The sequence below is a fragment of the Gastrolobium bilobum genome, unplaced genomic scaffold, assembly GCF_033153095.1.
Source record: "Gastrolobium bilobum isolate Gb01-03AN ecotype WA unplaced genomic scaffold, APGP_CSIRO_Gbil_v1 utg2535, whole genome shotgun sequence".
NCBI lineage: Eukaryota > Viridiplantae > Streptophyta > Magnoliopsida > Fabales > Fabaceae > Gastrolobium > Gastrolobium bilobum.
In genome coordinates this window covers 120095-132260 of record NW_026897536.1, presented here as the reverse complement: position 1 = coordinate 132260, position 12166 = coordinate 120095, and the positions used below count along the sequence as shown (strand labels likewise).

General features: G+C 35.7%; 1 protein-coding gene across 2 annotated transcripts; it reads left to right on the top strand.

Annotated features, from left to right (window-relative positions):
• Nucleotides 1–398: 398 nt before the first annotated feature.
• LOC133307785 (ubiquitin carboxyl-terminal hydrolase 26-like) lies at nucleotides 399–11684 on the top strand. 2 transcript variants are annotated; one of them, XM_061508339.1, is made up of 14 exons: nucleotides 399–534; nucleotides 1356–1456; nucleotides 1562–2158; nucleotides 4503–4758; nucleotides 5777–6513; nucleotides 6686–6794; nucleotides 7436–7614; nucleotides 7857–8141; nucleotides 8225–8423; nucleotides 8739–8810; nucleotides 9097–9330; nucleotides 9960–10223; nucleotides 11118–11265; nucleotides 11341–11684. In XM_061508339.1, the coding sequence occupies exons 2-14, from the start codon at nucleotides 1377–1379 to the stop codon at nucleotides 11433–11435; spliced, it is 3255 nt and encodes a 1084-aa protein (XP_061364323.1). In that variant the 5' UTR covers nucleotides 399–534; nucleotides 1356–1376; the 3' UTR covers nucleotides 11436–11684. The 2 variants fall into 2 exon arrangements, with proteins under 2 accessions (XP_061364323.1, XP_061364324.1); XM_061508340.1 differs by lacking the exon at nucleotides 399–534 and adding an exon at nucleotides 647–706.
• Nucleotides 11685–12166: the final 482 nt, after the last annotated feature.

Genomic DNA, 12166 nt, shown 5'->3' with positions numbered 1-12166 from the left:
TCCCCATACTTTATATTTTATATTAAAGTTATCATTTTAAATAATTGTTTCAAGCAAATTGTTGTTGATCCATTGACCATTTGAATATCTGCCCATTAATTGATTATATAAATTTGTATAAATTCCAATGAAATAAATCTATACAAGATTCAGTTACCATTAAAAAAGAAGAAGAATATTTTAGGTAAAAAAAATTTAATGGCACTGTACACGTTGTATTCATGGATATGCTTTGTTCACCTGACAATACCAGTGGTTAAATGGTATAAAAGAAGGTGAAGAGGTGTTACTGTTTTTCAAATAAAAGATCTCAACTCTCAAAACCACACCGTACACCACCTTTGTTATTTGTTATTGTTATTATTGTTATTGTTGTTTGTTGTTGATGTTGCTGTGACTCAAACTTGACCCATTCATTCAATTCAACCCTCACAAACCAAGCAAAAGCAATTGTCCCTTTCTCTCTCTCTTTTTCACTCTCTTTCCCTGCAAGCTGCAACCCTCTTTCTCTTTCTCTTCTCCCTTCGTACAAAGGTAATAAAAATTCACAGTAACAGTTCTCATTAATTTTGGGTGAAAGTTTGGAAATAAAAAAAATTATATATAAATTCTATTATTTATTTTTTCCTTTTGTTTTCTTCATTTCCCAATTCGAGAGTGATTTTTGATCTTGCAGTTGAAATCAGCTTATTTTTTCTCCTATCTGGTAACATCACAACAACTATTTCTCTACCTTAATATCATCGTTTTGGGATCATATTTTTTTTAATTGATTAATATTGTTGACAGTAATTTTTTTTTTTTTTTTTTTTTGGAATCGCATTTTCCTGTTTCTCTTTGGTTTTGTTTGGTGTTTTACCTGGTATAAAATTTCTAGGGTTCTTTCCAACTCAGGCTTCAATTTTTTTGTGATTTTTCGTGAATTTTGATTTGTGTTTGTTCTGAGGTGCAATGGATAGTGACTACGAATAAGTGAACTTGTGGTAATGTGTTTGCGTAGACAGGAACATAGCCACCGCTTTCTGTAAAATTTTCTGAAGTTTATTTGTTTTTAAATGATATTTATTATGAAATTATGTAACAAAATTTAATTTTGTTAAATTCATTTTCCATGATCATTATCTTGTGCTGTTGTTTTGTATTTTTGATTTGCATTGCTAGCATAATAAGTGGTGTTGGATCGACAGTTTTATATAGTAGGGCTTCACACATTAAATGAAACCAATATAACTTCCTGTTGGTATAGTTCATTTTTGCTATAATAAAATTTCAAAAATGGGTGTGAAAATGCTGTATGGATTCATTTCATTTTTTTTTTTTACCTCAAGGAAGTTAGTTTATTGTGGTTTTCTCAGGGTTAGGATTTTTATTCTACAATGAGTAGACCAACAACTCGAAGTAAAAATAAAAGGCAGAGACAGGGGGATGATGATGCCTGCACTTCTGAAATATGGAGGTACTAATAACTGATGTTATTTTTCTTTTTTAGCTTATGAAATGAAATTATAACTTATTGGTCCTCCCATCACACATTTATTGTTTTATTGTCCTCCTTGTGTAGGAAAATTCACAAAACAGGTGCAGTAACTGAAAATGATATGAACCAACTGTATATGATTTGGAAACCGGTCTGTTCAGGCTGTCGTGTTAATAATAAAGACAACCCGAATTGCTTCTGTGCATTGGTTCCACCACCAAATGGAACCCGGAAGTCTGGCTTATGGCAGAAGATGTCCGATTTTGTTGAAAGTTTTGGCCCTGACCCGACTCAGGATCTTCGTGCTTCTGCTAATTCACCTGCAGGTTTGACAAATCTTGGTGCAACATGCTATGCCAACAGTATACTCCAGTGCTTGTACATGAATAAATCTTTCCGAGAAGGCATATTTTCTGTAGAACCAGATGTTTTACAACAGCAACCGGTGTTAGATCAACTGGTTCGGCTTTTTCTACAGTTGCATTTTAGTAAAATGGCTTTCATAGATTCTTCTCCATTTGTAAAAACACTGGAGTTAGACAACGGAGTTCAGCAGGATAGCCATGAGTTCCTGACATTGCTTCTGTCATTGCTTGAACGTTGCTTGAGCCATTCCAAAATTGCCAAGGCAAGAACAATAGTTCAAGATCTTTTCCGAGGAAGTGTGTCTCATGTGACAACGTAAGAATTGTTGGTTATGAGATACTTATTGACTAATATAGAATCACTTTTTCTTAATTTTATTATAGTACAATTCTTCAATCTTTTTTGTGCGGATGGGGCTGTGAAATATTTTAGATTTGTCTAATATGTTAGAATTTTCCCTTTTATTTTTGATCCTTCCCGTGCCCCCTCCCACACTCCAAGAAAAAAGCCCAAATAACAATACTTGTGAGTGATGTAGATGTTGCTAACATGTAACACCTTAGATAATGCAATTGTTTGTTGGGTGCTTTTGAATCTTCCCACAAAATGCGTATTCAAGTTTGTTTTCTCTGAAAAAATGTTTTCATATTACCAAATAATGCTTTTGATTATCTTTTTGTGCTAAATTGTCTGTTAAGTTCGTCTTTGAGTGATGTTTGGTATTGATAATTGTAAAGAACCAATTCAACCAAAAAGCTTAAGCTGTTGGGTGAGGCTACATTAATGGTTTTATATATCTCAACACGCCCCCTCACACGAGAGCCCACTGGGCTTGAAGGGTGGACAATGCACAGGCCCACCTACCTGTGCGAACAAAGAAATTCCACTTGAAAGAAAGTGGGGGGCGGCGAGGATCGAACCCGGGACACGAGGCTCTGATACCATGTAAAGAACCAATTCAACCCAAAAGCTTAACGTAAAAACAGACATCTCATTGAAACTACCCTTCTTTTTCATATGCAGGTTCCCCTTCACTTCTGGGCAGATGCTGTACTTATCTCTTGTTTTCTCATCAATCGCATGCCCTCATCTGTGCTCAACAATGACATTCCTCATAACCTATTGCTTCCAGATGTTCCTCTTTATCCTCTAACTCCACATGTCTTTGGTTGTACTTGTTTTGTTCATGATCTCACTCCTGGTAAGGATAAGTTAACATCCAAAGCCTTTCAGTGTATCTTTCTTGGTTATTCTCGTCTTCAAAAGGGTTATCGTTGTTATTCTTCCGATCTTAAGCGTTACTTAGTTTCCGTTGATGTCACTTTTCTTGATCAACAACCCTTTAATTCTATCCCATCTCAGTTGTCACAGGTTGATCATGTTCTTCCTGTCCCTTTTCTTGACTTGTCTTTGCCAGCTGCAGGTGCTTCTGTTCCAGATGAGCAACCTATTGCTTCTATACCTGAGGACCGTCCACTTCTCACCCATCAGCGTCGCAAAACTGTGCCTCCTGTCGACTCGACTCTTGCTGACTCATCGCCCACTGCTGTTGCTTCTTCCCCTCCGAATCCTTCACCAGAGACTCTTCCCATTGCTCAAAGAAAAGGTACACGTACTACTCGTAACCCTTATCCTCTTTATACTTTTTTGAGCTATGACCGTCTTTCTTCACCTCATTTCACCTTTGTTTCTAGTCTTTCTTCTATTTCTATTCCTAAGACCACAGGTGAAGCACTTTCCCATCCAGGGTGGCGCCAAGCGATGCTTGATGAGATGACTGCACTTCATTCCAATGGCACTTGGGACCTTGTTTCTGCTCCTCCAGAGAAGTCTACAGTTGGTTGTCGCTGGGTGTTTACTGTGAAAGTTGGACCTGATGGCCATGTTGATCGACTCAAGGCCCGCCTAGTTGCAAAGGGTTTTACTCAAATATTCGGCCTTGATTATAGCGATACATTCTCTCCGGTCGCTAAGATGGCGTCAGTTCGCCTATTTCTTGCTCTTGCTGCTATTCGTCACTGGCCACTCCTTCAACTTGACATCAAAAATGCCTTTCTTCATGGTGATTTACAAGAAGTTTATATGGAGCAACCACCGGGTTTTGTTGCTCAGGGGGAGTCTGGGAAGGTGTGTCGTCTTCGCAAATCCTTATATGGTCTCAAGCAGTCTCCTCGGGCATGGTTCAGTGGCTTCAGTTCTGCTGTTCAGGAGTTTGGCTTAATTCGCAGTAAAGTTGTCCACTCGAGCTAGCTTTTGGGGTGGTGTATCCTAAGGTTCTTTACAATAATATATATAATGGTATTGGTTGTTCGGAATCATTTTCTCATTATTGGTCAAAAGCTAAGAAGCATGGGCACTGATATGGACAAAGGACATGACACTGACACAGACATGGTGACACAACAAAATTTGATTGTTCTCGTCTATTTTGTAGTATCCCGTTATGTTGTTTATAACATGAAGTGTCCGACATGTTTCCAGCACAGCCCTTTGAAGTGTTTATGCTTCATAGTTCAGAAGTGACTCTGGTATTTTATGTTCAAATTGTCTCAAATAAATTTCTTATATCTTCTACTTTCATGTTAGATATATGTGTGAACAGTAGTAGCTGTGTTTATGACTATTACACATTTCTTAATTTTATCACTTTATTATGCAGGTGTATGCAATGTGGAAGAGACTCTGAAGCTTCTTCGAAAATGGAAGACTTCTATGAGTTAGAGTTGAATGTGAAGGGATTGAAAAGTTTAGATGAGAGCCTAGATGATTACCTTACTATAGAAGAGCTTCATGGAGACAATCAATATTTTTGTGAGTCGTGTAAAACAAGAGTTGATGCTACTCGCAGCATCAAGCTATGTACATTACCAGATGTACTTAATTTTCAACTGAAACGTTATGTCTTCCTTCCAAAGGTATTGTGAATATGTTGAGTTATTGTTATTATTATTAGTGAGCATTATACAACTAAATGCCATGTCATTTTCCATTGTTCACTTCTTTTTTGTTTGATCGTAGTTTTTTTTTTTTTGGGGGGGTGGGTGTTATAAGAGAGGAATAAGTATTATTGTATTAGGCTAAGAATGATAGGGAACTCACCGGAAGAATAATTATCCTATATAGAATTAGAAAACTTAAATGGAAAATTATCTATCTCGTTAAGTATCTACTGGAGTGTGCTCTGAAAGTCCTTGTAATGGAAGATCATTGAGGAACCTTTTGATGACTTTATCTTGCACAGTTATGAATACAAATTCTGGCCTTACAAAAGTAGAATTCCTCTTTGCTCATGTGCACCAGTGTCCTGAGTGTCATTCTATCAAAATACGTTTCCTGTCCATGCCAAAGCCTTAAATCAAATAAAAAAATCCCTACAGTGTGTGATCACCATTTAAACTAACATCTTGGTGTAAATGCTTTTACAGAAAGAGCAATGCAAGAACCTTGATCTGTTTTTCACACATGGGAATATGCGAGCTTTGATTTCTTCTTCTTGTTTCTGATTCTGCTTTATGTACTTCTTTCTTTTAGGAGAATATTTTGTCTTCTTTAATAAAGTTTCAACTTTTGTAAAAGGATAATAAGAAAGAACTTTGAATGATTAAAAAGAATAGATGCTTGATTTACTTTGCAAACCTGTATGGTGCCTCATAATAAGGTTAATGGCATATTATTGCTGATTTCTTGGACAAATTTTGAAATTCTTTCTTGGGGTAATGATCATGCAAGAGTAGTTTTCTGAAGTGAAAAACTATGTTAATAGTTATATGCTTTTTCTTTCTTTGAGTGGTCTTCATGTAAGTAAGAGTGGTTTTGTATACCTGTTTTTTTTGTAATTTTTTGTCTCCTGCTTTGGAGTAAATTTTGATTTTCTGTATCACTAAATTGTTTTCTGATAAATGTTTTCCTTTATTCTTCTTTTTCCTCTGACAGACAACAACAAAGAAGAAAATTACTTCTGCATTTTCATTTCCAGCTGAACTTGATATGCGCCATAGATTGTCTGAGCGATCTCAGTTTGGATTGATATATGACTTGTCAGCTGTACTGATTCACAAGGGAATGGCTGTTAATAGTGGTCATTACATTGCTCACATCAAAGACGAAAACACTGGGCAGTGGTGGGAATTTGATGACGAGCATGTTACTAATTTGGGTCGTCATCCATTTGGTGAAGGAGCCTCATGTCCTACTTCTAAATCTGTTAAGACTGATGTAGCTCATTCTAATTGCTCTGAGGCAAGGACAGCTGTCAGCAATGGAAATGGTTTAGAAGCCTCTCATTCACAATATTCGCCTGTGGAGACATTTTCATCTAGTGATGCGTACATGTTGATGTATCATCTTAAGCGTACCAAAAATGTTGGTGAAAAAGGGGGCATGGTTTGTGGTGCTAATCATAAAGAAAGAGAGGGTGATGCAGTTACTGCACAAGACGATGCTTGTATCCCTTCTCATCTTTGTGAAGAGATTCAAAATTTCAATGCCTCATACCTTGATACTTGTAAGCAGTACAATCATAAGAAAGAGTTAGAATTGAGTCGTATCAATGAGAGGAGACAAGAAGTTCGATCTGTTCTAGCTGAAGCTCCTGTCCAACCATTGGAGCAACAATTTTTTTGGATTTATAGTGACTGGCTTCGTCAGTGGGCTGACAACATTATTCCAAGGTTAGGGCATACTTTTTATGGTATTCTTGGCCATGAACACTTAATGGTTTTTTTTATTTTATTAGTGTCAGGCCAAATTCTTTCCTTTGAGCGTTCCTTTCCTTCTGTCAGTTATTAGAGTAGGGTTATTTCACTTAATTTATAGGGTACTTATTTTTTGATGTTAATGCAGTTCTGTTGACAACACATCTATCCAATGTTCACATGGGAAAGTCCCAGTGTTAAAGGTTACCTCAATGAAGCGATTGTCTTCTAAAGCATGGGATAAGTTATTGTCTAAGGTAGCTGTATTTTCATTAGTTGTTATATGTTTGATACATGCTTCATCTTTTTCTTTGTCATTGATTTTGGAGCTCCTTTCTTAAATCAATATGACAAAGGCTGATTGGGATTATTTATGAAGGATAATGTGGCTTGGGAATATTTTAAATTGGAAATGATATTCATGTTTTGTTCCATTTTACATATTGTGATGGATAATACTGGTAGTAGAGATGAAAAGAAAATTTATGCAGAGCATCAGCAGAGAAAATCTAGTGTCCTATAGTTGGGTTACTGAAGAATTTATAGTAGTGGGCTGTTTATGTCATGAAGCACCAAGCTTACCTTATTTCTTGTTGGTGATGTAAGCAAGGAAACTGTTGACATACATGGGTCTGAAGGAGGAGAAACATTTTGACAAATGAAAGTCTTTGTGAAGTAGGTCATTTATTGTGTTTGTTGATGCGAGAAGGAGAATGCAGGGCACTTGTCTGAATGAATTACATTGTACATAAAAATAACAGGAAGTTTAAGCTTATATTGAGAGATTTGGAAGCTGTTGATTTAGTTATGGTTTATTCATATATATCTCCTCCTATTTTGCCGTTGTTGCTGATATTATGTTCATAATGTGTTTCCTTTATTGGCTTGTAAAATTCAGTATGGTGGGGGGCCAACACTTTCTCATGAGGACTGCTGTTGGGATTGTCTGATTGATGAGGCTCAGAATGTGGTGTCAGCTGACACCTATCGGGATCGAAGAGAATCATTTAAGCAACTTGCACGAGATATTCTTGATGGAAAATGTGAAGATGGAAAGTACTATGTGTCTAGACCATGGTATGATTGCAAATCTTTCTCCTTCCATTTATGCTCCTAAAAATGGGATAAGGGGTGATGTGGATAAGTTTTCTATTTTTTGTCTTGTCATGGAAATAGACAAATAGTAATGTTTTGAGTTTGACTGGCCCAGTCAGAGAAATCTATCACCTGCTCTGATCAATTTTAATTTCTTTAAGCTGTTTGGATAGTTCAAAGTAATGATACCAAAGCCTGTTATGCTGATAAGTTTACTTTTGTAGGTTGCAGCAATGGTGGAGAAGAAAAGTCGCTGATGCTCCATCTGAAGCTGATGGTGGACCAACAGCAGCCATTAGTTGTCCACACCAGCAACTTATGCCTGAGCTAGCTGCTGGTGCTAAGCGGGTGCCTGTTCCGGAGGGTTTCTGGCTCTTTTTATATGACGATGCCATTTCTGTAAAACCTGATGATCTTCTAGGTTGCCCTACTTTTCCTTTAGACTCCAGAGAGTGTTCCCAGTGCAGTAATGAACTATCTGATGTGGCTTGCTTGGAGGACTCTTTGAGGTTATTTCTTTTGTATATGTATTGCTAATAATATAGATCTGATATAGACAAATTTTAAAGTGAATTCTATTTTTATGCTTCAGATTAGTAAAACAAAGGCAGCGCCAGAATCATGAGAAACTATTTGTCGGTAAAAGTTTGCCGCTTTCTCTACATTGCAAGTATTTCTTAGTTCCTTCATCGTGGATTTCAAAATGGAGAAATTACATTAATATAGCTGTCAAGAATTCAGATAAACCTGAAACTTTAGATGGGATAATTGATTCACTGGTGTGTGAAAAGGTACTTTGTTACTTCACTTGCTTATTTGTCATGTTTTGCATCGTCTTCAGTGGTATAATTGTGGTTTGATTTTGTCTTAATTTAGTATGCTGCATTTGGTTAAATTTGAGTTATATTTTCAGATATGCAGTTATTATAAGATGATTTACATTGAAAAATTATTCTATGCAATATGTGTTAGGGACTTTAGTCGGAGATTCTAACACTTCAATTGATGCTGTGATTGAGTCTTCACATATATGACATCTTTATTCTGTCAAATTTAATCCATTGCAATTCCGTGATGAATTTTGTTCCTTTTCTCTTTGTCTTCAGCACTCACAACTCATTCAAAGGCCTCCTGAACTGGTTTTTAGACGCGGTGCTATAATCCCAAGAGAGTCTTCTGTAAGTACATACATGCATGCAATGTTATGTCATTATCTCATTTACAGAAAATAGGTTGACTAATTTTAGTATGTTTTGAATCCTTGTTTTTAAAATCACAAAAATAAATAGTAAGTTCCCAATATCAAGTTGCTCTTTCTCTGTTTCAAGAGTAAGTTCCCTCCATTTTCGAGAATTTTTGGAAATAAATAGTTAAGTTCCCTCCATTTTTGCATATCAATGTGACTTTGTGCTTTTCTGTCTTCTTGTTTCTCAGTCTTACTTCTGTCCACTTTGTGGATTCTAGGCAGGTGGCTTAACCTTCATATCTGAGAATGATTGGAAATACTTCTGTGAAGATTGGGGTGGTATTGAGACCAAAGGAATATCTGCTAGAATTGAGAATATTAATGATTCAGAGAATGTTGTGACTGGAACCTGTGAAGAAAGGCCGGTAATATGTGAGGATCAGTTGGACACTTGGGATAAAGGGAATGATGAATTCGGGAATGGACACATTGTGATCAAGACTTGTCCTGAGGTATTCCAAAACTCTGCTGCATTCTGTTGGATTTGCTATTTCAGGACCCGACCCTGCTTTTGTTGCACATCGGTTTTTTGTTAAGTCTTTCAGAATTATATACATACATATATTACTCAAATAAGCCATTATGGTTTTTTTTTTCTGTTAATTTATATGAAACTAAATGTTCATGCTCACGTTTTTCTGTTGTACTCAAATGGTCATGTCCGTGAGTTTTCTTTTATTCCTGTTACCTCTCTTCGACAAATTCATAGTACTATTTACCTTTGTCTGAAAAAAACTTCGGTGTTTTAGTGCGTGTTTCTGAATGAAAGCAATCATGTCTCCAAAAAGCTGCTTCAGTGCATGTAACTTGACTGGAAAAAAATTTGTACTTGAGTTGGTAATTTGATTGGTCTGTATGTGTTTTATTCAGGTGAATCTATATAGTTATTCACTCCCATATTTTCTCCCACATAAATTCTGTAACAACTTTTGTAGTCAAATTTTTATGTTATTTATTTATTTATTCTAAATCTGATATTCTTGTACCAAATTTACCAGAATATTTTCTTTCTCCTTATTGGATAATACATAATAGATTTAATTTTCATTAGAACTATAATTTACCCCCTCTCAATATGCAGGTTTGTGAAAGCTGCATAGGAGAAAGGGAAAGCTGTGAGTTAATGCAGAAACTTAACTATTGCAATGAGGAAATATGTGTAATTCTTGTCCGCGGAAAGGAGGTCCCTAGATCAATCTTGGAGGCATCAAAGGGCTTTGTTGAAATGGATCGGCGGGTTTCCAAGCGCTCCCGGAAGACTAAAAACGGGAGTTCAATTAGTCTAAAAGTTTCTGCTTCAACATCAATTTACCAGCTGAAAATGATGATATGGGAATCGCTTGGGGTAAGCCAAGTTTGTGCGGTATGCATATCATTAAGTTTGAATGTTGGCTATCTAAGCTCATGTTGTTACATAGCTAGGACTTTATAGGATATTTTTACTTTTTATAAAAACCATTATTCGGCCCTTAGTTGCTTAATCTTTAAGGCTCTTAAACATTGTACTGAAGAACTGTGTCATATAATCTAATTTTCCGTAAAGAGTAGTGTCAAAGTTTCAGCCGTGGAAGCTGAAACTCCAGTATTTGGATTAAGGTCTCTGGACTTGCTGTGAAAGCATTTCATATCAAGGTGAACCAAAACTGACTTAGATTGACTCGCGTGAAGGATATGTGTGGTTTATCTAAAAAAACTGAGATGGATTAGACATAAATTAGGAAATGACAGCTTGCTAAACTGAGAATAGAGAGTGGGAATGGGATGGAAGAAATATGATTTTCCCTTTTCTTACTTTGTAAAGGGTGGAAAATTACTTTGAACTCACTTTCATGCTTACATGAAAGGCCAAAGTTTGTGGTTATAATTTAGTTGTACTCTACTTTCAACTATCCCCCTGCTTTGTTGCATCAAGATAGTGCGAGGTGAAATTCTTTCTAAATTTTTTGCTTTCCTATATAAGTAGGCTTGACATGAAATAGGTGAATATTTTGGTTGACATGCGAGAGAAGATATTAATAGGTCACACAAATGAAATGACATTTATGGAGGTGGTTGGGTAACTTGTGTTCACTTTTCTCAAAAGATTGGTCAGTTACGAAGGCCGTATCAATCTATATATTGCTTTTTTCTTATCTTTCCCTCCCTTTTTTGTGGATTAGTTTGTATATTGCTGCAATCAATTCAATGCTTCATAATGTCTAATTTTTATTTCCCCCACATCTGGTAATTGTCCTCATAGGTTGTCAAGGAAAACCAGATACTACAAAAAGGTGATAGAACAATTGATATTGATGACGAATGTGCTACTCTTGTGGATGTAAACATATTTGCTGGAGATCAGATTATAGTGAGGGACTCTGAGATCCATGAAAATCGAGATATTGCTGGTAAGCTATTAGATGATGGTACTTGACTATCTTTTTCCTTATATATACAGAAATGGTCATATTCATATTTTACAGATGAGCTTTGTGAGGAGAAAATGGATGCACAGCATACCGAGGAAGGGTTTCGTGGAACACTTCTGACATCAAATGTTTCATCTCAGGTTGTTTAGGAAGAGCACTTTCGGTGGTGTCATCTTTTGTAACTTTTATTAATGTATATATATCTAAATTCCAAAGAAAAAATCATTTATATATATCTAAATTAGTTTGGTACAATTTTCAACCATGTAAATCCGTGTGTCCTATGCCAAGATAATGGCAAATTTTGGAATGTATTTTTGTTTTTTTGGGTTTTGGTTTATATATATACCAAAGTGATTTATAGTAGTGAAAATCAAATTTAAGCATTACAAGCAAAGTGTATCAATCTTACAGTTCAGTCAATCTCTATTGGCATGTTTTTCCTTATTAGTTACTTGAAGCGGAGCACACATTTGATTGCGCTAGTTAATTGCTCTTTCAAAAATTAAATAAGGTAGTTATTTTGAATAGAAAAAAGATTTTCTATTCACACATTCCCTTTTCTCTCTCGAAGGTTTGATAAATCATAAACCTTGTTGAGGATTTAGAAGAATAGTAGGAGAAAATACATGTAAAATACGAAAGCTGTGAAAATTATAATTAAATTGGTATTCAATAAGAAAATCAAAATCAAGTTTATAAAATGTGTAAATATATTGAGAGACTTTATCATAACATTTTGGAAGATAAAATGATAACGCTTTTTTTCTTAACACACACCAATTTGATGTTAAAAATAAATAAATAAAAATTACAACACCGACATTTAATTATTTTAATTGAATCACGTTAAGGAGGATGAGAGGCGGCTATACATCTT